The sequence below is a fragment of the Urocampus carinirostris genome, chromosome 11, assembly GCF_059441175.1.
Source record: "Urocampus carinirostris isolate Australia breed hairy pipefish chromosome 11, RoL_Ucar_1.0, whole genome shotgun sequence".
NCBI classification, from domain to species: domain Eukaryota; kingdom Metazoa; phylum Chordata; class Actinopteri; order Syngnathiformes; family Syngnathidae; genus Urocampus; species Urocampus carinirostris.
The window spans coordinates 25,714,922-25,737,213 of NC_142359.1; the positions used below are offsets into that span (position 1 = coordinate 25,714,922).

The 22,292-nt window shown below is 41.5% G+C and overlaps 2 protein-coding genes and 1 long non-coding RNA gene across 6 annotated transcripts in view; 2 read left to right on the top strand and 1 right to left on the bottom strand.

Annotated features, from left to right (window-relative positions):
• LOC148356913 (ATP-binding cassette sub-family G member 1-like) overlaps window positions 1-22,292 on the top strand; it is a 162,937-nt gene extending 140,645 nt beyond the window's left edge. The window contains exon 3 of the mRNA XM_088348352.1: window positions 21,876-22,292. Coding sequence (XP_088204478.1) covers window positions 21,876-21,881 — 6 coding nt within the window. The 3' untranslated portion in view covers window positions 21,882-22,292. The remainder of the gene's footprint in view (window positions 1-21,875) is intronic.
• LOC148356926 (ATP-binding cassette sub-family G member 4-like) lies at window positions 2,947-21,161 on the bottom strand. Of its 4 annotated transcripts, XM_088348348.1 has the most exons (16): window positions 20,346-20,684; window positions 18,796-18,903; window positions 18,292-18,527; window positions 16,337-16,454; window positions 16,135-16,267; window positions 15,268-15,318; window positions 15,053-15,198; window positions 14,169-14,292; window positions 11,218-11,332; window positions 11,021-11,154; window positions 10,159-10,260; window positions 9,919-10,087; window positions 9,744-9,844; window positions 5,301-5,459; window positions 5,020-5,138; window positions 2,947-3,435 (listed from the first exon to the last, which is right to left on the bottom strand). In XM_088348348.1, exons 3-16 carry the CDS (start codon window positions 18,524-18,526, stop codon window positions 3,210-3,212), a joined length of 1,932 nt encoding a protein of 643 aa, XP_088204474.1. In that variant the 5' UTR covers window position 18,527; window positions 18,796-18,903; window positions 20,346-20,684; the 3' UTR covers window positions 2,947-3,209. The 4 variants fall into 4 exon arrangements, with proteins under 4 accessions (XP_088204474.1, XP_088204476.1, XP_088204472.1 ...); XM_088348350.1 differs by lacking the exons at window positions 18,796-18,903; window positions 20,346-20,684 and adding an exon at window positions 21,032-21,161; XM_088348346.1 differs by lacking the exon at window positions 18,796-18,903 and having other exon boundaries at window positions 20,346-20,683.
• LOC148356927 (uncharacterized) lies at window positions 4,308-5,663 on the top strand. Its single transcript, XR_015852105.1, has 2 exons — window positions 4,308-5,217; window positions 5,291-5,663. It is a non-coding gene; the product is annotated as an uncharacterized LOC148356927 (long non-coding RNA).

Sequence of the window (22,292 nt, forward strand, 5' to 3'; positions counted from 1 at the left end):
GCCCCACTGCTGACAAAGGCAACATGCTACAAAACATACAAAACAAACAACGGAAGTCAAAACAATACACTGACAAACGGCGCGGTGCAAAATCACCCAGCTTCCAGATTGGCTTTGCAGTTCGCATCCGCAAACCTGGAATCATTGCCAACGGACACTCAAAGTTCACCAAGCCACTGACGGTGGTAGCCCAAAAAGGTCCAGCCACTTATCTGCTGTCTGATGGAAAGGTGTGGAATTCTTTCCACCTTGCCCATTCTTCCGCCTGTGCTGCTGCTTTAGCGCAACAGCCTACTAATGCTGAAGATTGCCTCCTGCCAAGCAACCATGGTGCTGAGCCACCTGAACCTGTAACTGAAACTTTGCCCTCACCACATCCCTCTCCTAGTGCACCGAGAATACGACATGCTCCTGCATGGCTTCAAGATTACGTGACTTAAAAAAAAAAGAAAAGAGACACACAAAAGATGAGGTGATGTTCAAAAAAAAAAGAAAAAAAAGAAAAAGACATGATGAATGTTCATTGTTTAAAAAAATTGACATGTATGTTTTATGATGTGATCCTCATACAGTCTACTTACGTTTACAAGGTTTACACACTTTTGCCTACCGATATTACAGTATAGTTCCTTACATTACTGCTTACCTTTGATAAATATTAACCTCTAATCTGGTACTGAATATTGAAATGTATGTTTTCTATAAGATCATACTTACCGAAGAGTTATTGCGTATTTCAGATTAATGCTACTGTTTGTGTCCTATTCTAACAAAAAGGGAATATGAGGTGTCGTGTAATACACTCCCCTTCCAGCTGTGTCGCTGTATACCAATGTGCAGCTTTGTACTTGTGCTTAAGAACCACCGAGGAAGAAGTTAAGTAAACACTCTATGAATGTACCGTACGTGCCTGTCTCTGAATCCTGCTACAACTCTACTACATACACAACAACAAGTTCATTAGTTTCCTGTTTTCCTTCTCTAGCCACTTAGTCCTGCTGTTTCCTTTTCTAGCCACTCGGGTTAGCCACTTGGCTGCAAGCAATGGTTTGCTACTAGCTGGTATTATTGTTAGCTACTCCTGCCATCACCTTCAGTGTCACCCAACTTCCACAGCGGCTCATGCAAGAGAACGTTGGCAAGTTCAACTATTCGGGCCTCTTTTTTCCACTGTTTCCTTCTTTGGTCAGCCTCCTGGATTGAGGCTATGGTTTGCCACTAAACACTATCGTTATTGTTGCTGCTGTATACAAATAAACCTACCTTTAGTGAAACCCGCCATTGCATCTGGGGCTTGTCATCTTGGACCTTTTTTCACGGTTTCCTTTTCTAGCCACTCATGTTAAACACGTGGCTGACCCACGTTGTGAACAAAAAAGGCAATGGGATGTTGAACTGAAAGTCAATCGTTGCTTTTATTGTGGCAAAAATATTTTGAATTTGTTTGAATTGACCTTGGGTGAGATTGGTGCCAAGTTTCACAATCCAGTGGAAAAAAAGGTTTTCTGTGTTAATCTCAAAGCATTTTCAGTCCCGCACGTACGCAGTCTGGAAAGTGAGGCGCTCACGTTCATCTTTTGTGCCATTTTTCACATTCATGTTTTGTGAAGGAGTTGACCCCCCCCAGGCAATGAAGATTTCCAAATCAAGCCACATTGGACTCACAAAGGAGCTTCTATTTGAGGATGAGCTCATATTTGTCCCACCAAGTAAACCCGAAATCCTTCAATCATCGTTTATGGAAAGGGAAGTTGAGTTTTACCGGCAAAACTTAAACTCTAAAGGGACACTGTGTGATATTTGACCACACTGTGTGATATTTCACCACTAGATGTCGCTGTATTGTGTAGTGCCACCGAAAACAAGTGTTGCAAAGCACAAGAAAAATACCAACCGAGGAGACATGGTTACCATTTTTCTTCTCATGGGCCCATCCCAGCCATCTGCGGGCAGTGGGCAGGGGACACCCTGAACTTGTTGCCAGCCAATCGCAGGGCACACAGGGACAGACAATTCATTCGCTCATTCACACCTATGGACAATTTGGACGGGCCAATTCACCTGAAAGGCATGTTTTTGGAACCCGGAGGAAACCCACACAAGCGCGGGGAGAACATACAAACTCCACACAGGAAGTCCGGAGCTGGATTTGAACCCACGACAGGTTCCCATGACATGAACTGTGCCGCACAAGCGCTAACCACTGCGCCGCCGTGCTGCCCCGAGCTGGGAATTATCATATAAAAATATCAAAAATCTACTTTGAAAAATCCAGCGAGCAGGGAGTTAAAATCATCAAAATTTCAAGAGTCTTCAGAACCGGTAATACAAATCTATTTCTGGGGAGTCTAGGCAATGTCATGGCCAGCATGGTCGCCATGGCGACCGGTTGGTCCCGCCCCCTGGGCACCGGCTGCAGTAAATCAGCTCATTTGCGTGTGTGCTACTTAAGGTTGGGTTGTGGGTATTGCGGGTGTTGGCTCATTACACATTTTCCGTTCTGTTATGCCCTGTCCTGTTTAGTTTGAGTGGGAGGAATCCCGTACTTGCTTGTTCTGGGTGTAAGATGGTTTTTGTTCTGTTTTGTTCCGGAGTTTTGCACGACTTTTATTTTGTTATAGAAAGTTATGATCGTCTTCTCATATGAGTTCTCCCTTTCTACCTCCGTTCTGGTTCGGTCTTCGTAACTGGCAAGGCTTCATCAGACCGAATTAAAATAACCTATTTCGGGGGATTCCAGAGAGAAGGGAAATACACTCATCTATTTTTCGGGATTCCTCAGACCTGAAAAATTGACACAATCTATTTTCGGGGAGTCCAAGAAGCTGAGAATTACAATAACCTATTTTTAGGGACGCAGTGAGCAGGAAATTACAATAATTAACGAGAGAAGCTAAAAGCATTCATCAACACATCTTTGCCAGAGAGAGAAATAAACAGGACAAATTTGACTTTTTCAAGGTTTTTATTTTTGTCACGTGCATAACCAACCATGTGTCAGGCTATATTCTACAAAAGATTAAAGACCATCACCAGCAATTCTCTTTACGGGAATCCGGAAAGCAAGGACATAATATCATCTAAAGGAGATGAGATGAAAACAATAACGCTTGCCTGAACCAGGACAAAGCAAAGCAAAAACGGTGACTTTTTCAAGAATTTCACCTGAGTTACGTGCACAAACAACGGCTAATGGTCATTAGCATAGGTCAGCGATTGGAGGATATTTTGTAGCGCAGGAACAAATAGGTGGCCACGCGGATGAGAAGAAAAAAAATTCCCAAGACGATAAAATCCACGTAGAGTTCGGCGTCCTCCACGTCCAGCAAGTGTATAATTTGTTGCGGGTCCTGGAAATTACATTGCTCCACGTCGCACTGAAGATCGCTTCGGTTCATTCCGTAAATGGACAGGATCACGCCCTCGAAGCCGTACCTGAGAGGGAAAGATAGGGTTTGCAACCAGAGAACCAGGTGGGCCGTGAGATGGAGACGAACGGGATCTCTTTGACCAAAGACCGCCAATCCAGAACCACAAATAATTCCCTAAGTTTATACTTTTTGTTTCGCGTTATTTGTTGTATTTTCCCCCAGAGTCAAATTGATGTAGTCGTATTGAGGACGATGCAGCACAAGAACATGTTTCGATTCAAGTTCATTGCTTTAATTTACTATTTTTCAAAAGGAGATAATCGTTGGTTACCTTAATCAGAGCTGTCTCAGTAGAGTGGTTAGCCCTGAATCCTGATTGCATTGATTCAAAGAGATTGTTCTCGGACATGAAGTCATTCAGCTGCTGTGCCACTACTTTTTCAAGTATTTTAGAAAGAAACGGTAGGTTTGACACAGGTCTATAATTACATAAGTTTTCTGGATCAAGGTTGGGTGGTTTCAGTGTGGGTTTAATGACGGCGGACTTAAAAGCCGATGGAACTACACCTGAGGAGAGTGATATGTTTAAAATATTTAGAACTGAAGGTGCAAGAACGCCAAACACACCTTTAATAAGTGAACCTGGAAGCGGGTCGAACTGGCAAGTCGTCGGTTTGGCCGTATTCACCATCTGTTTAAGAGTATCGAGTGACAGTTCACTAAAACGGGAAAAAATCCCTGGACAGCCACCATATCGTGCATCTATAGATTTGAGTGCTTTAGTATATGTTGAATGAATACTGTCTTAAGCGATTTCTTCCTGTATGCTTTGGATCTTCTTAGTAAAGAAGACCATTATGTCGTGGGCAGAATGAGTGGAGCTATCTGGGATAGTCTGTTGCCTTGTAAGCGATGCTACAGTGTAGAAAAGGAACTTGGGATTGTTCTTTTGTGACGCAATCACCTTTGAAAGGTAGGCTGATTTTGCAGAGGCCAGGGCCGCTTTATACTTCAACAAACTATCACACCAGATTTGATGGAAAACTTCAAGCTTTGTAGCGCACCATTTACTTTCAGATTGTTGGTGATAGGAATGAGTGGACAGGTGTTGTGAAAGGATAGTGGGATGTTTGGACACTTCCCAAGGGATGGGCAGGGCACCTGTATGTTGCGGCAGGGGTAAACCGGTGAAAGCTGTTGGGCCCTGCTGTTAAACAGAAGAGTGTGTTGTGTCACCCTGACCCGAGTGACGTGGCCGCTTTCTTGTGTCCCGTTTCATCTGGAGGGACGAAAGCATGACCAACTTGGGTGCCGAGCATGGGCATTTGGTTTGGCCATGGTCAAATATTTTGTTTTTTTACTACTTTTTCTTTTTTTTGTTTTTGTATATGTGTTTGTCTTGCTGTCAGTCACTCATCCCGAGGGATTATGACCAGGTTAGGTAGATAAATATCGAATTTTAAGTTTAACATTTTTTGTAATTGTATACAAAGTCCTAAATTTCTTTTAGTTAAGTATGTTATTTTATTTGTTTTAGTTGCTTTTCTTTGTTTTCAATATTATTTCTTGTAGTTGCGTATTTTCTTTAATATGAGTTTATATAAAAAGAAACAAATTCAGAAATGGAAGTTCATTAATAAGGTGTTACCTGACGTAGGAGACGTAGGAGGTCCATTGCAGGTAGTACGGAATAGTGCTGAAATTCACAAAAAAGCCAGAAAAAAGGATGATGGGGATGGCTGTGATCGGTCCAGCGAAGGTCGCCACCTGGGAGTTATCATTGATGACAAAGAAATCAAATGAATAAAACAGAAGCCTCTAACGATAGCGAATCCAGATCCGGAAGGTGAATATCTGTCTTTCTTAGGTTCTTTTGATCCACCATTTTCCTTTTACGGATCCGGATTTTCTATTTATAGAAAGATCGACCTGTGGTGAAGGAGACACCACCCCGATGAGCAGCCCTAGGGACTGCGCCACCATCGGGATGGCTGTGGATAAGGCCAGGAACAGCAGGAACCGAATCGCTTCTGGAGGCTGGCTCGTCATCCAGTAAACGATGCTGCAGTACAGGACTGGACAGATAATCTGCAAGAGAATATCATATTTGTACTTGTTTGCTAATATTACTACGGAATTCATTCTTTTTGGCCTCTTTCTGGTGCCACAAGACAGATAGAATATCTGAAAAGGGGGATAGAAAAATCCAGCAAAACAGTTAGCCTGCTAGAAAAAAACATTCACGGGCAACTAGACATATATAAATATCTAGAAATGGGGCAAATAGGAAAACCCAGAAGGAAAAAACGTCTAAAATAAGGGGGGAAAAGGCACAAAGATCGAAATATCCAGCAAAAAAGAGTGGCTAACGAGAAAATGCAGAAAAGAGGTAATAAGATTGACGGAAAAATCCAGTAAAGGCGAAGATGGAAAAACCCAGAAAAAATCAGATAGAAACTCCCATAAAAAGGCTGCTACATAGAAATATCCAGCACAAAGGCTAGTTAGATGGATATAATGTCTGGATAATCAGCATAAAGGAAAAAAAAACTCGGAGACTCCCTCTGGCTTGCAATGCTTGCATTGGGCCGAGGGCGCGGTCCAACGAGTCTTGAGTGACGTCGCCACTCTCCTGCAACAAGTCCAGCAACATCAACACCTCTTGCACAAGCAAGTGACAAAGTCGTCGGAGCTGCTGTCAAGACAACCCCCAGTAATTCCTAACATACCCGCCATTGGAGTGGTGGAGCCGCGAGTGGGTGCTCTGGAGACATTTTGTGGCGATCCCGCTCAAGTACGCGCATTCCTCGTAAACTGACGGCTCATTTTCGACTTGCAACTCCGTAACTTCGCATCCGAAGCGGCCAAGGTGGCTTTTACTATCAACCACTTGTCCGGCCGGGAGGGCTCCACCCTGTGGAACGGCAGAATTTGAACGGGGATCGGTCGCGTGTTCCTCGTTCGATCTCATGGCACAGGAAATCCTCAAGGTGTTGGACACGGGATCCTCATCAGCTGACGCGTCGAGATCGCTGATGAACATATGCCAGGGGAGGCGCACGATGCCCGACTTTTCGATTGACCTTCGGACGTTAGCAAGCAGGAGTGATTGGAACGCGGAGGCGTTAGTGGACTCCTACTTTTGAAACACATGTAAAGAAAATTACTAGAGCCGCTTTCTTCCATCTTCGTAACATTGCTAAAATTCGTTCGATACTGTCTCAGTCGGATGCGGAAATTATAATTCATGCGTTTGTTACCTCCCGTCTCGATTACTGTAATGCACTACTCTCTGGTCTCCCGAAGTCTAGAATCAAGTCTCTTCAGCTGGTACAAAATGCTGCAGCGAGGCTTTTAACTAGGACAAAAAAGTACGATCACATAACACCGATTCGGGCTAACCTGCATTGGCTCTCAGTTAGCCTTAGATGTGATTTTAAGGTCCTCTTAGTATTATACAAAGTTATACATGGACTTTCTCCCTCTTATCTCTCGGATTTGATTTGCCCCTATGTCCCGGTCCGAAGCCTACGATCTGAGAGTGCCGGTCTTCTGGTGATCCCAAGAGCAAAGAAGTGTTCCGCTGGTTCGAGAGCGTTCTCCATCCGGGCACCAGTGCTGTGGAACGCTCTTCCCGCTGAGATCCGATCTGCAACCTCAGTGGAAATGTTTAAATCTAAGCTTAAAACTCACTTCTACTCCATAGCATACGAATAACTTACTCTTCTATAGTCTGTTTAATATAGTGCAGTAACCTGTGAAGCCCTTTGAGACTCTTCGTGATTTAGGGCTATACAAATACAAATGACTTGACTTGACTACTTCCACAACTTGGCAGACTATATGAAAGACGAGTTGGTGTCCCACGCCCCGCCTTACCACTTACTTCCTCTCTCCTCCGCCTTCAAACTGCTTTAGGGGGCCACGGTATTCAACAAACTAGAACACTGCAATGCTTCTCATCTGGTTCGTATCCGGGAGGGAGACGAGTGGAAGACAGCATTCAACAATCCTACTACGAGTATTTGGTATTTAGACTAGAGCTAAGATTCATGGCCCGAGCCCGAACCCGAACCCGAGGCAATTTCGGGCCGGGTCGGGCCTGAAATGTCAGTCATACGGTCGGGTCGGGTCGGGTTCGGTCCTGCTTTTTTTTTTTTTTTTTTTTTTTTAAATTAATTAATAATTATAAATATATGTTCATTAAAAATATATACTTAAACTATGTATGGATACTAGACCAAGGAATACTTGTTATAAAATAAATAATTTGGATAAAACGGAGAAGGAGCTGTAATTGCTTTTAACGGAGCCAGAGCATGCTCTGTGCACGTGACGTGACGTGAATGCTGTCCTCTTAATAATCTTCCCCTCCGCAAATTCGCGTGATTTTGGCCTGGTATCCCCGATATGGAGTCGGACCAACAAGAAGTTAATGATAAACTCAAGAGAGGAGAACTGACGAGGAAAACGCACTCTGGTAAGAGTTTTAATAAGCGTTTTATATAGAATACGATCGCTTTTGTCGGAAGTGTACATTGACGTTGGTGACATTTTCATCCGCGTTAAAAAACGCAATTTGCAGAATAAAATCACGCTTTATTGTTTAAATAAACGCGTTATATAGACTAGGATCTCCCAATTATTATAATTAGCTCGCTTTATTGTTTTAATAAGCGTTTTATATAGAATACGATCAGGGGGGGGGGGATTTGCATAGGAGTCGGAAAAGGGCACAACACGTCAACACCCCCTCAATGATAGTGCCGCGCTAAAATCTTAAGGACGTACTACTACTGCTGCTGTGGATTATGGCCCAATGATCAAGTCGTCAAAATGACGGACGCCCTTAAATGTTTTCGCTACCTCAAAAAATGATGTAAATGTTTATACAGTTTCATTTAACTTAGGCCTAGATGTTGTAACAAAAGGCAGAGTTTAATTTGTTATCATAAATCACCCCTCCTTATAAATAAAATATGTAATTTCGGGCCCCCTCGGGCCGGGCCAGCAAATCCAGTTAATTAGTCGGGCTCGGTCCGGGTCGGGTTTAATACCCCTCGGGCCTGCGTCGGGCTCGGGTGCTTTTTTTGGGCCCGATCTTACCTCTAATTTAGACTAATGCCCCCGCCGTCTTCCAGTCTCTCATCAACGACGTGCTGCGTGACGTGCTTAACCGGTTCGTGTTTCTTTTACCTGGATGACATCCTAACGCAGCACGTCCAGCTCATCCTTCGTCGTCTCCCGGAGAACTTGCTCTTCGTCAAGGCTGTAAAGTTCCACGGCAAAAACCGTGGCCTTCCTGGGAAAAATCGTGGCGGAGGGGAGGCTTCAAATGGACCCCGCCAAGGAATCGACAGTCACTTTCTGGCCCGTCCCCGACTGCCGCAAGAAACTCCAGCAGTTCTTCGGGTTTGCCAACTTCTACCGCCTGTTCATTAGGAATTACAGTTCGGTGGCAGCCCCCCTCACGGCTCTCACTAGTCCCAAGGAGCCGTTCCGATGGTCTCCAGTGGCCAAATACTCCTTCACCACCCTTAAAGCCCACTTCTCCATGGCTCCCATTTTCCAGGTGCCTGACCCCGAATGTCAACTCGTGGTAGATGTTGGGGTTGGTGCGGTCTTGTCCCAGAGGTCGGCCGAGGACAACACGGCACTTGTCCCCTACTGAGTGCAACTACGACGTGGGAGACAGAGAACTGTTCGCCATGAATCAGAGGTTCTCCAATGGGGGCATGACTCCGCCTGTCCTGCAACCCGGGGGCATACCGGACCAGTAGCTTCCTTTCCCGACGCGTCTCGTGGAGCAGTTTATCAACCCGATTACATTTCTGCTCAACCGTCCTGGCCATGTTCTTTCCCCACTATCAACACTGCCTTCGCTCACCACGGAAGTGCCACTTCTGCGTTCAAAGCGATTGGGTACCCGTGACCGACGATCACCGGATCGTGGGTGCAAGCCCTTTCCTCCTTCTAAATAAAGCTTACTAAAACGAACGCAAGTGGGTCCTGTCTCCATTTCTGGTCTCTGACACAAAAGGGAAGAAAGATATAACGGAAATCCTGAAAAAAGGAGGGACAGAAAATTGCAGAAAAAGTGTCATTTGGGGAATAGAAAAATCCAATACATGTACAAAGAAAATCCAGATACAAAAGCAGAAAGGGATAAAAATCCAGAAAGAGGTCACGTAAATAGATGGTTAAATGAGAAAAGGGGATACAGATCCACAAAAAGGAAGATCTAGAAAAGGCCCGAAAAGGTAGATATTCCAGGAGAAGAAAGAACAAGTGAATAGCAAAGGATAAACTGAAAAGTTCCGGGAAGGTACACGACCATCGATACAAAAAAAAACAAGGTGCTGCAAATCTTACCTGAAAGGGGATGTCCGCACAGCTTTTGGCCATGTAGTAGGCATTGAGGCTGTACCAGGAGTTCAAATGTTCCCTGACAAAAACCGACATCTCCAGAGGAACTGGCCAACAAAAAAACCCAATTGGTTCTAAGCGTGCCACCTTAATGAGTCCCTCCACCTTCTGCATTGCTCACAAGTGAGGACGGTTGGCATCAGGGCGCCGAACATCAGGAACAGCATGGAGAAGAAAAGAGTGCCGGTGTTGTCGAAGGCATGTTGGGCGTCGTTTCCGATATCGAGGAAAAGGAGACCGATCAAGATGCCGATCACGATGTGGGAGGCCACTCGGAGGTGGGTCAGAACCTTCAGAGACCGTAACTTCAATCACAATCCTCACAATAGTCTCAGAACTCTTTGGGATGGAAAAGTCTTACCGCGTCTCTGCATATGAATACCAGGTTTCTTTTGAAGAGGATGTAGAACTGTTGCAAGGTACTGGTGGCAAAGTCTCGAGCATTGGGCAGGGGAGCCAATGACTGCAGAAAGAAATGTTTATCAAAGAACTTTTTTAGTTTTTGGGGGGAGTTAATTATTCTATATTCTATTATTTTTGAATTAGTTACTTTGAAAATTATTTTTTGTTCATTTTTTACTAATTGAAATACCGTAGCAAAAAAAAATTTTTTTTTTTTATCTTATTCTTTCTAAATTTTTACACTTTCTTTTAATCCTGTATTTAAAAAAAACCCAATAAGTAACTCATTTTCATCAATAATATTATATATTTTGTATATGTATATATAATTTATTATTTGATTTATTCATTCTCATCTTCCATTTCTCGTTCTTTTAAAATGCATGTAATATGTACTTTTACAACTTTTTTTTCATTTTCAAAAATAAAACACGTTATTTTATCCTCCATTTTTAAATTGTATTCCATATTTTTATCATTGTATTATATTGTATTATTGCCATTTACTGTTTGAGATATTTTTTGAATTTTTTTTTCATTTTATTTTTACTTTTTAATTAAAGATAATTTTTTTTTTTTTGTTTATCATAATATTATACTACATAGTTTGTTATAATGTATTATTTATTTCATTGTTTCTTCATTTTTATACAAATGTATGTATTTATTTTTTCCATCGATCCATCCTACCACACTCCGCACTGCTTATCTTTTGTAGCATCTAAATTCAAGTAATTCAGATATAAATTATGAACTGAAAAAAAAAGTATTTTTCTGACATCTGAAATCTAGAACTGTTCCAAGTCTTCGGGATGTCTTACCAATTCGCTATCGGAGGAGTGAGCGTCCTCTCCCCCCAAGTTTCTCTTGCTGTCCTCACAACATTGACTCCCTTGTGCCGCCTCGAACAAGATGGCGTGCATGTCCCCGTGCGTCCCAGTCGCTACGTTGATGACTGAAGGGGGAAACCGGGGTAATAACAGGCCGAAGAAAGCAGACGGGTTCTCGCAACGCTCACTGAAATTGGCCGGGTTGTAATACTGAGGGCAAATCAGGTTGAGTTGGCTCAGGTGAGGCATCAAGTGTTGCACCGTCCCCTGGTAGATGCATTGGCCTTGACTCAGGATGTACAACTGATGGGGAGAAGAGAGCAACTTCAGCTTGTAAGGTGCCAAGTTTTAAACAAAGCACAGGTACCGCAGCTGCTTCCCTCCCCCAACCTCACAAACCCTAACCCTTTAACCCTAGCCCACTCCCCTCACTACTAACCTTTATCTTTCACCCCTTAAAGGGATACCCAAATTCTAAAACATCTAAAATGTGAGAAAATAAGACATGTTTTTGGCATAATATCTATATACAGTATATTTCATTGGCATATTCCATTTATTTTCGAGATAATGCATTTTGAAAACAGTCAGTCTCGTCTTTGAAAACCTGAGCGTCACGTGAAGAACACCAGCACCAAAGCAAGGCAGTCACCATATTGGTTTACATAATAATTAGTCAGAAGGGTTTATAGTTTTATAAGCACGGTTCTGGTAATTTTTGTGAGAAATGCTTAGGCGTTGTGTCGCAGGTGGGTGCAGCAATGGTACACTAAAAGGCGAGCAGCCAAAATGCGGCAAACGGGCAAAAATAAGAGTGCTAAAAGGGGCTAGGTAGTCAGGTACACGGAAGGCTAGCTGGCTGCTAAAAGGACAACCGGGACCGATCGGCAGAAACAAAACATGCAGAAATGAACATGCAGTAAGCAACCAGGATAACCAAAGCCAATAACAAAAAACTACCATGGCAACAAACATAAACCTGGCCAGGGAAAAACAATGTGCATGGCAGGCTAGCCAGCTAGCCTACTGCTAACGGAAACTGGAAGCCTACGGGATCCCCACGCTAACGAGGAGCTATCAGTACTATACCATATTAATTGCAAAACAACCTTCGAAAAACACAAAAAGAAAAGTCACAATCACATACTCAAAAGGTAGGCGAAGGTAAAAAAGAACACACGCTGTTCACGAAGGCAGGTAAACTTACCCCACGCAGCTTTTGATGATCAAAGCACGCAACTCAGACAAATCAGTCAGAAGGCCCCCAGCGACAAGGTAAGCAACGTTCCCATTATTCCAAGCAGAAGTAAGTGTTATGCATTACTCTGATCGCCGTCTGTTTTTCAACGGGACGCGCAATAGTTTTGATTCCCTGTTGTCATCCGATGACATCACAGCTCTAGGGAATATCGGGTCAAAAGTCAACTTAAAAAAGTTAACTTAATATTTTCTCGAGTTCCATGGCACGTGGAATATTTTGAAACATACGAACATGATTGTCGGGAACTCAAGCCCCTTAATCGAACACAGTAACCATCACCCTATCCTCCCAACCCCCTAACCATAGTCAACTAATTTAACAACTAACCCCCTATGCTTAAACCCATAACTCCTAACCCAAATCCCTACCCTCTAGCGCCAACCCATAACCTGCTAACCATAACCCCCTAATAACTCCTAATCCTACCTCCCTGACTTGAACCCCTAGTGCCAACCCTTACCCCAAGCAAGGGGCAACCTAACCAACAAACCTAACTACTTACTCCATAAATTCCAACCTTTATCACTAACCCAGTAACCCTGACCCTTAAGTCCACCCCAATAACCTCCTATCTCTCTAACCCTAACCCACTAACGTTAACCCCCTAAACCTATAACTCCTAACCTACACCCCTAACCCGAACCTATTACCCCAAACCATCACACCTATCCCTAACCGAGGAACCCAAATCCAAACCCCGGACGTCCTAATCTTAACCCCATAACTCCTAACCCTAGCCTCAATTCCTAATCCACCAAATTAACCCTTAACGCTAACCCTTAACCTTAATCTTCTCAATTATTTTCTTTCAAGCCCGCCCTCGGAAGAAGAAACTCCCTCGTGCAAGCCCCCTTACATAATATTGGTGGGAATTAAATCAAGATTGCTCTATATTAATGGTGGGCAGCACGGCGGAGCAGTGGTTAGCACGTGTGCGGCACAGTTCTGAGGTCATGAGATCGAACACCTTGTGTGGAGTTTGCATGTTCTCCCCGTGCTTGGGTGGGTTTCCTCCGGGTACTCCAGTTTCCTCCCACATTCCAAAAACATGCATGTTAGGTTAATTGGCCGGTCCAAATTGTCCCTAGGTATGAATGAGCGGGCGAATTGTCTGTCCCTGTGTGCCCTGCGACTGGCTGGCAAACAATTTAGGGTGTCCCCTGCCCTATGCCCGAAGATAGCTGGGATGGGCTCCAGCGCCCCCGCGACCCTATGGTGGATAAGCGTTGTAGACAATGGATGGATGGATATATTAATGGTAACACTTCACCATGCCAAATCTTTGCTGCTCTGCACATTTTCGCTGCAGGAATACTCCAGCGTCTTATCAGTGTAATTAGGTTGTAATGTCTTTAAGTGACAGCTTAATTCATTTGGCTTTGTGCTGTCCGCTGCCAATATTTTTAACATAGCAAGCACACCAGTCTTTGCTCGGCTCCCTCTAAGGTCGCAGTGAAGTGCTAAGGGAGGAGACTCCTAACCTTGTCTCTCCTCACCTGTCCCCGCATCAGTGTTGTTTTTTTCTAATTGGGTCACTTGAGGGCAGGCTACACTGAATGTCTACACTTCATACTCTATGATTATACCCTGTGATTAATGTTCTGCGTGGAGGTTAAATGTAAACAAAAGACTCTGCCACTAAGAATGTCACTGCCTCCTAGTGTAGTGGAGGTGCAATTGAACTTCAAAGTTAAAAAAGAGGTTCCCTAAAGTCATGCCCGACCATATATTAGTGCCCCATGTGTAACACAAACTCTTGACTTCAGATCATAAAACGCAAAGGTTTTTCTTACTGTGTTGGTCTTGATAGAAATATGAAACTCATCTCTTCAGATGAATGAATGATTTAAAGAGCGAATTAAACCCAAAATCTATTACCTTGTCGAACATTTGAAAGCGGTCCCATTCTAGGTGGGTGATGGTGCAGATGATGGTCCGTCCCCCTTTAGCGAGACATTTGAGGAGAGAGATCACCTGGATGGACGTTGCGCTGTCCAACCCACTGAGACACAAATGCACAAATTCAAACTGTAGACTGAGTCATAACGTACGTCACTCGAAATGTCAATCTGATTTCAGTTTCATAGACTGGCTTTCAGTTTTTTTTGATTGACTTTCAGTTACACTGACCAGCTCTCAGTTTTATAGAAAGGCTTTTAATCTTAATGACCAGCTTTCAGTTTGATTCCGTTTCATTGAACAAATTTTAGTATTATTATTTTGCTTTCAATTTAAGAGACTAGATCTCAGTTTCATAGACCAGCTTTCAGTTTTATGGACTAGATATCTGTGTTATTGATTGGTTTTCCTTATTTAAAGCTGAATTTAAGTTTTATTGACTCAGTCTCAATGACTTGCATTCGGTTTTATTGACTGTTTAAGATTTATTGACCTTAAGTTTCATCTAACTGAAATCCGGGCAACAAAATTTAAAGCCAGTCTATGAAAGTGAAAACCACCGTGGAACTAGAGTCGTCCAATTTTGTTGTCACAGCATATCCCATGTTGTAACAATGAAAATAAAGGCATATTCTATTCTATTCTATTCTATTCTATTCTATTCTATTCTATTCTAAAAAGTAAATTATGTCAATAAAACTATAAAACATCATGGACATGAAATTTTGGGGTACATTTAAAAATGAATGAAAACTATTTCCAACATTAGAAAATAAAAACGGGACAAAAACAATGACATTTAAAAGCTGACTTTGTAATTTGAGAGAATTAATAATTGAAGACGTCATCATGGAACATCACACCTGATGGGCTCATCCAAGAACATGACCGGTGGATTGTTGACCAGCTCCAGAGCAATGGCCAACCTTTTGGACTGGCCCCCCGACAAATTTTCAGTTCGGGTTTCAGCGCAGTCGGTCAGACCCAAAGAACTCAGAAGTTCATTCACCTGTGACCAACCAGGAATCGTAATCAGCAAAACAATCCCAAAAGCGATACTTGACATGAAAAGACTTACGATTATCTTCTTGACGTTTATGGGCTCATTGAGTTTCAGATTGGCGGCCACCTAATATACAGAAAACAGAGGGTTCCATTTTTTAGGGTTCAATATTTATTCATTTATGTATTTATTTATCATTTATTAAACCAAGTGCTTGTTTTGAGACAATTCTTTATTATACTTTTCTAGCTCATTGGGCTCCAGTTGCTGCTCGTTTCCTGACTGGTTCCCCTCCTATTTAAGCTCAGTACTCTCATTCCCTCCTTGTCGGTCCATCAACAAACCTCCGCACTTGCAAGGCAAGCGTTTTGACTATGGGTCCTGTCTGTTCCGTATCCTGTATCGATCCCTGATCTTAGCCCCGTAGCCTGTATCCTGTCCGGTATCCTGCTCATTATCGATCCCGCCTGTCCAGTATCCTGTATCTTATATCAATCCCTGATCCAAGCCCCGTTATTCCGTATCTTGTATCCAGTATCGATCCTGTCTGTCCCGTCCTCACTTGTATCCTGCTCGTGTGTCCCTGACTTCCCAATCGTCTCCGACCACTTCATCTGTTTTGTCCAACAACCTCGCCCAGATCTCCTGCTCCGGCTACTTGACCCAGTTTTGCACATCGACCACGCTCCGATCGCCCGTCTCGGCTACTCCACTCGTTTCCGCATTCAGACCACGCTACGATCTCGTAGGCTTCCTGCTTCTCATGCCCAGCGATCGCCAAATCGCTGGAATTTGTTTTCCTGCACCTGACTTCTCCGCTTCCGCAATAAAGCTTGTTGTGAAACGTTAGGGCCTACCCTCTTTTCTGACTCTGAAATTTTTTGTTCATTTTCAGCACTTTTTCCATTGTTTTTAATACTTTATTAGTTTTTATAAATATACCATCATGGCCTCCTTGGTGGATAGGTGCGGCATAAGCACATCGCTTTGCATGATGTAGCAGGACATCTTTTGGAATTTTTTCAAGTCTCTGGGATGACCGTTGACCAGGATTTTGCCGCTCATGCCCGTCTCCCTGCGAAGGATTTAGACCAATGCAGAAAAACCCATTTGGAGGACTTGCGTCCCAGCCCGGCCTTTATACCTGTAACCCGCCAGGACATTCATCATGGAGGATTTGCCGGCTCCGGAAGGTCCCATGATGGCGGTGAGCTCTTTGCTGTTGAATTGCCCAGATAGACTCTTCAACAGGGTTTTCATATCTGATCCAGAGAAATAGAGAATGGAAAACAAATTATGGTTTATTCATCTTAGTATGATACCGATATTGCAGCCCGGACCAATATCAACCAATCGAATATTTTCACTACAAATTTTCTAATAATGAATTTGGAGTCCAGATTCAGGTTCGGATTATCAGATGTAATCTTAGTCCTGCTCCCCTCAAATTGAATTGAAATGGAAATATCGGATATCAATATCAGATCAGACCAACCCTAATAATCTTCCAAGAACAGAAACAGGAATTGACTGAAATAATGGGAGCCAATAATGGAATTGATCAAATACAGATATCTTGGGCTGATACCAGAATGAAATTAAAATTGTTCTCTTATCGCCGCCCTGCACAAGCATGCAAAACTCTGAAAATATATATCTTGAGACTTTTGCTATTGCACTACTGTTATGATGCGCTGTTCTTTCATTGCACTTCTATGACTTAGGTCAGTCTCTAAGCACTACTTTGTCATTATTTTTGCATATCTCTCCTAACAGTCTTTATTTTTTATTCTCCTTAAAGTATTTCTCACATGTTTACCCTGGATTGCCATGTCAATGTTTTACTATGTTGATATCAATGACAATAAAGACAATTCAATGCAAGCAAATCAACATTGTTATTGTCATTATTATATTATTGTGATAATAATAATAATAATATTTATAACTATTGTTGTTATTGTCATAATTGGTGTATGAATGATATTTAGTGATTACTAGCATTATATGGTTAATAGATGGGTAAAACTAAGCTGAATTAATCTGGCATTATAACTCTTGTTATGATAATTATTTTTATAACATTTATGTGACTATTATTGTTATTATAAGTAGTAGTATTGGGATCCAAATAATATAAGTGTGCAGAAGCCTTATCTTAAGATGGATCAAGCTAATAATTAAGCTTATTATTATTGAAAGGACTATTATGACTAGTATTATACTGTTGTTGTTGTCGTTATCATTATCAACTATTTGTCTATTCCTATTGCTATTGTTGAACATTGTTATTATATAACTGTCACCATCATATGCAAATCCATCACTATCTCGACATGTATTTACAAACAAAAAACTATGAGGTGGATAAATATGTAGGTGAGGATAGAAGCTAGTAAAACACAACAAAAACTAAATAAATGGGGATACAATCACATAGATATACAGCTTCAACAGAACTCAAAACAGAAGTATGCTTCACATTTCAGAGTTAGGGTAGACAAGTGGGAGCTTGATGCTGGAGGTATCTGAATCAAGCTCCTGTACCTTGTCTTTTTAATGCAAAGATCAGGACACTTAAAAATGATGGTCCTGCTGCCTGGGTGCGGACCCCTTAAGGTAGCAGGTCCAAAGATACTTGTATACCGGACAACACACACCACATGGCAGTCAGTTTTACCATGAGCACCCAAGAGAACTATGTTATCATAATACTTTATTTTCTACATGTATTTACACAGAAGAGTTAACTGTGAGACACAATTATTAACAGACTCAAGGGGGTAGGATTTAATGAGCATATGTTTCTTCCTACTCCCTTTCGAACATGTACGATAACATTGTGTGTTTTATTTCATTTTTTAGATTTGTCGTTTTGTTTTTGCTTTTGTTATGTTATGTTTGAAATAAAAGCTTCATTCATTCATTCAATATTGGATCAGGTCAACTCTCGAAATACTCTGGAGTGGAAACTGGGATTGACTGCTTGTACATGAGCACCAATTAAATCATTTTTTTCCCCCAGAATGATATTCAATATTGGAACATTTTTCCGAGAGTTGGGTAATCTGGGTTCTGTTTGCTAGGCAATGACTTAACCTGACTTCCCGCAGCAGGTCCTCTCCTGGATGGTGTAGGACAGATCGCTGAAGTCCAAGTTGACGGCGCCCTGGCGCGGCAATTGGCTGAGACGTTGAGCATCATTGTTGTCTACTTTCTTCAAAGTGGACATCGAAAAGATTCCCAGTTGGGGCTGCGCCGGATTAGCAAGGTCGGAGCCGTTGTCCCTCATTTGGAGGCAGCTGGCGGCTCGGTCCTGCACCTTCCGGAACATGCTACATACAAGGTGGCAATCGGCGTGATGATTTCTACTTTAACACTCAATAACCCAAAACAAAATATCGGGAAAAAAACAAACCTTAGTTATATGCCTAGCGGTTAAAGATAACAATAGCAGTAAGCCAAGCGGATAACATGAGTGACTAGAGAAGAAAATGGTTGAAAAAGTGCCAAATCTCTGAAGAACAGAATTTAGTGACATTTGCTTGCATTAGCAGCTGTGGAAGAGTGATTTACACAAATAACAATAGCGACTATCCATACCCTGCTGCCAAGTGGGTAATATTAGTGGCTACAGAGGACAAAGTGGGGAAAAAAGTGGAAGAGGCCTGAATCACATGATCTTCGCTTGCATGGGCAGCTGAACGAAGCCTGTGAAAAAGCCAGTGAAAAACTCAGTGAAAAAGCCAATGAAAAAGTAAGCATGAGCAGCTAACAATAACAATATATAACTAGGTGTGAATGAGCGAATGAGTTGTCTGTCCCCGTGTGCCCTGCGATTGGCTGGCAACCAGTTCAGGGTGTACCCTGCCCACTGCCCGAAGATGGCTGGGATGGGCTCCAGCCCCCCCCGCGACCCTAATGAGGATAAGCGGTACGGCAGATGAGATGAGATGTGAAAAATTGATAAATAAAATAAAATTGATATACCATTAGAGGTGGGGTGCAACATTTTAAAATGTAAGGTTTCAATCATCACTTTAAGTAGAAAGATTGTTGCAGAGCAATGCATGATTTAAACAGGCCTAATAAAAGTAAGATAAAAGAAAATAGAAAATAAAGCACTAGGGCTCTTTGAACTCAGTTGGGCATTGTGTTAAAACATACTTAATAGAGAAAAGATTTTTGAGGACAGCTTTAACTATGCACCACACCTTTAACATTAAAATTTGAGTACACTTATATAATTGAATCCAATAAAATAGAATAGAATGGAAATGAAGACAAAATTAGAATGACGTTAAAATAACATTGAAAAATAATTACATCAAAACAAAAATATAGTATGCGTAATGTATGATTTGGCTGTAATCCTGGGTGTTTCTCAACCAATTTGATGAAATGAATCTATTCACTACAAATATCAAATCAAATATGAAATAAATATTCATAAATACATGTTTAAAAAAAGGCTATTTTCACAAATCTTTCGCCCAGGTTTCTGGGCTCTGTTTTGGCACATACAATTAAATTCATTTATTTATTAATTTTTTTTAGTATAATAAATGAAAAAAATGTCCACCCATATATTCAGTCAATTCAACTTCCTAAATCCCTGTAAATATGGTTTATTTTATGTAATAAATATGCTTTATAAAACTGTATTTTTTAAATAATACAATAAAAACTGTATACTTCGTTTATGTGTGCATTTATCTATGTATTAAAAGATGAAAGAAGTGCTAAAATCAAAGACTATGAGGGGAATCTCTGCTCTATGATGTCTTAAAGATGCTGTGATACAGTTTTTTGTTATTGCATATATATTTTTGAGAGTTTATTCTTTTATTCTTAGTTTGGAACGATAATCATATGAATCTAGCATAAAGAAACATTCACAAGAAATCTGATGAATGACATCGAGGAGGCGACAACACATCGTCTGCTAATAGAGTGAATACCAGTCATGTGGATGTATGTTTTTTGTTTAATCCTTTCATTAAATGACACTGTAAATCTCAAAAAATAAACTCAGAAGAAATCTGGTTTATTGAATTTGTATTTGGATGAGAATCATCTTGCAGAGGAATTAGCAACCTGAAACTCCTTACAAATATGTAAATCTTCAATTTTATACAGAAAAGTAAAGTTACCTGAAAGAAGGCGATGTTCCACGACGACCCTCGAAAGCTCTGATTATCAAAGTTACTTAAATGCACCCGTCTAAGAACACTTTTGAAATGAATATATTTTCGTCCATTAGGACGCTAAAACGCGACTTTTCTTGTGTGTGTTTCCTGTAAATGTATCCCAATCTCATCCTGCTATGATATTTAATTCTTTGATCGTTCAACGTAAAGAATAAAAAAAAAGCTAACGTCACTTCGGACTTGATGTGACACTTTCCTAATATCCACTTTTCATTTTTTGAAAAGAAAATACTTCCAAGTCAAGTTGTTTGAGTTTTGAATCAGACACACAAAATAGATAAACAATAACAGGTAAAAATAAAATTGTAAAATGGCGTGTGACGTCTGGTAGTGACGTCAGGCATATATCTACAGTTTGATCTTTTTAAGGTTCAAGTGCAGAATTTGAAGAAAATTGGTCCCCACGTATTTTACATAGTTTGATTTGAACAAAATAGATTTATGATTTAAAAACTAATTTCAAACCATTGAAAAAAAATGAATGTCGCCTCTCTTCTATGTCCTTCGTACCGACGTCATCAACTCACACTTTATAAATTGAGATTTCCAGGTTGCCAATTATTTTGAATTTAAATATAAAGGACATAGAATTCTCTTCACGTGTTTCTAGTTACCTGTTTAATACGTACATTTCAAAATTCAAAATAGTTTCAAACCATTGAAGAGCAAGTTACTTTAACTCTATCTTCCGTTGGAGGAATCTCCCACACTAAACTGTGGAAATTTGGAGGCCTGCCTCATTGAGATAAAAGAGTGGATGTCACTCAATTTCTTGCGTCTTAACTCTGAAAAGACCGAAATGTTAGTCATTGGTCCATCTAAAGGCCGTGACTTATTCTCAAAAACTGCTGTGAACATTGACAAATGTCACATCACACAGAGTGACTCAGTTAAAGATTTAGGTGTCACATTTGACCCCGATCTGTCCTTTAAAACACATGTGAAGAAAATTACTAGAACCGCTTTCTTCCGTCTTCGTAACGTTGCTAAAATCCGTTCAATACTGTCTCAGTCGGATGCAGAAATTATAATTCATGCGTTTATTACCTCCCGTCTCGATTACTGTGATGCACTACTCTCTGGTCTCCCGAAGTCTAGAATCAAGTCTCTTCAGCTGGTACAAATGTCTAACTAGGACAAAAAAGTACAATCACATAATATAAATGCAGATCATAGATCATAATGACAATTTTGTGGCAAAAAGTTGTGTCCCGGGGACACACCTTGATTTGAGACTTTTTTTTTCAAGATGGCGGCGCGTCTAGACGCAGCGGCTTCATGTGTCTGTCCAGTAAATCTTTTTAACCTGTGAAGCCCTTTGAGACTCTTTGTGATTAAGGGCTATACAAATAAAAATGACTTGACTTGACTAACATGGATTTTGGCTAACCTGCATTGGCTCCCAGTTAGCCTTAGATGTGATTTCAGTATTATACAAAATCATACATGGACTTGCTCCCTCTTATCTTTCAGATCTGATTCGCCCCTATGTCCCGGTCCGAAGCCTACGATCTGAGAGTGCCGGTCTTCTGGTGATCCGCTGTGTTCCGCTGGTCCGAGAGTGTTCTTCATTCAGGCCCCGGTGCTGTGGAATGCTCTTCCCCCTGAGATCCGATCTGCAACCTCAGTGGAAATGTTTAAATCTAAGCTTAACACTCACTTCTACTCCATAGCATATGAATAACCTACTCTTCTCGTCGGCTGAAAAATAGTCTGTGTAATATAATGTAATAATCTGTGAAGCCCTTTGACACTCTTCGTGATTTAGGGCTACACAAATAAAAATGACTTGACTCTCTTGAAGACATCGTCTAGTCCAGGGGTAGGGAACCTATGGCTCGGGAGCCATATATGGCTCTTTTCATGAGTACATATGGCTCCGAAATAAAA

Excerpts from the sequence above, each read along its gene's own strand:
- LOC148356926 (XM_088348350.1), bottom strand. The coding sequence starts at position 18,526 with ATGTTCCGGAAGGTGCAGGACCGAGCCGCCAGCTGCCTCCAAATGAGG. Across the intron at positions 14,293-15,052 it reads TTCTTGGATGAGCCCATCAG|TGGGTTGGACAGCGCAACGT; the intron begins GTGTGATGTTCC and ends TTTGTGTCTCAG. Across the intron at positions 9,845-9,918 it reads GATGCCAACCGTCCTCACTT|TTCCTCTGGAGATGTCGGTT; the intron begins GTGAGCAATGCA and ends TTTGTTGGCCAG.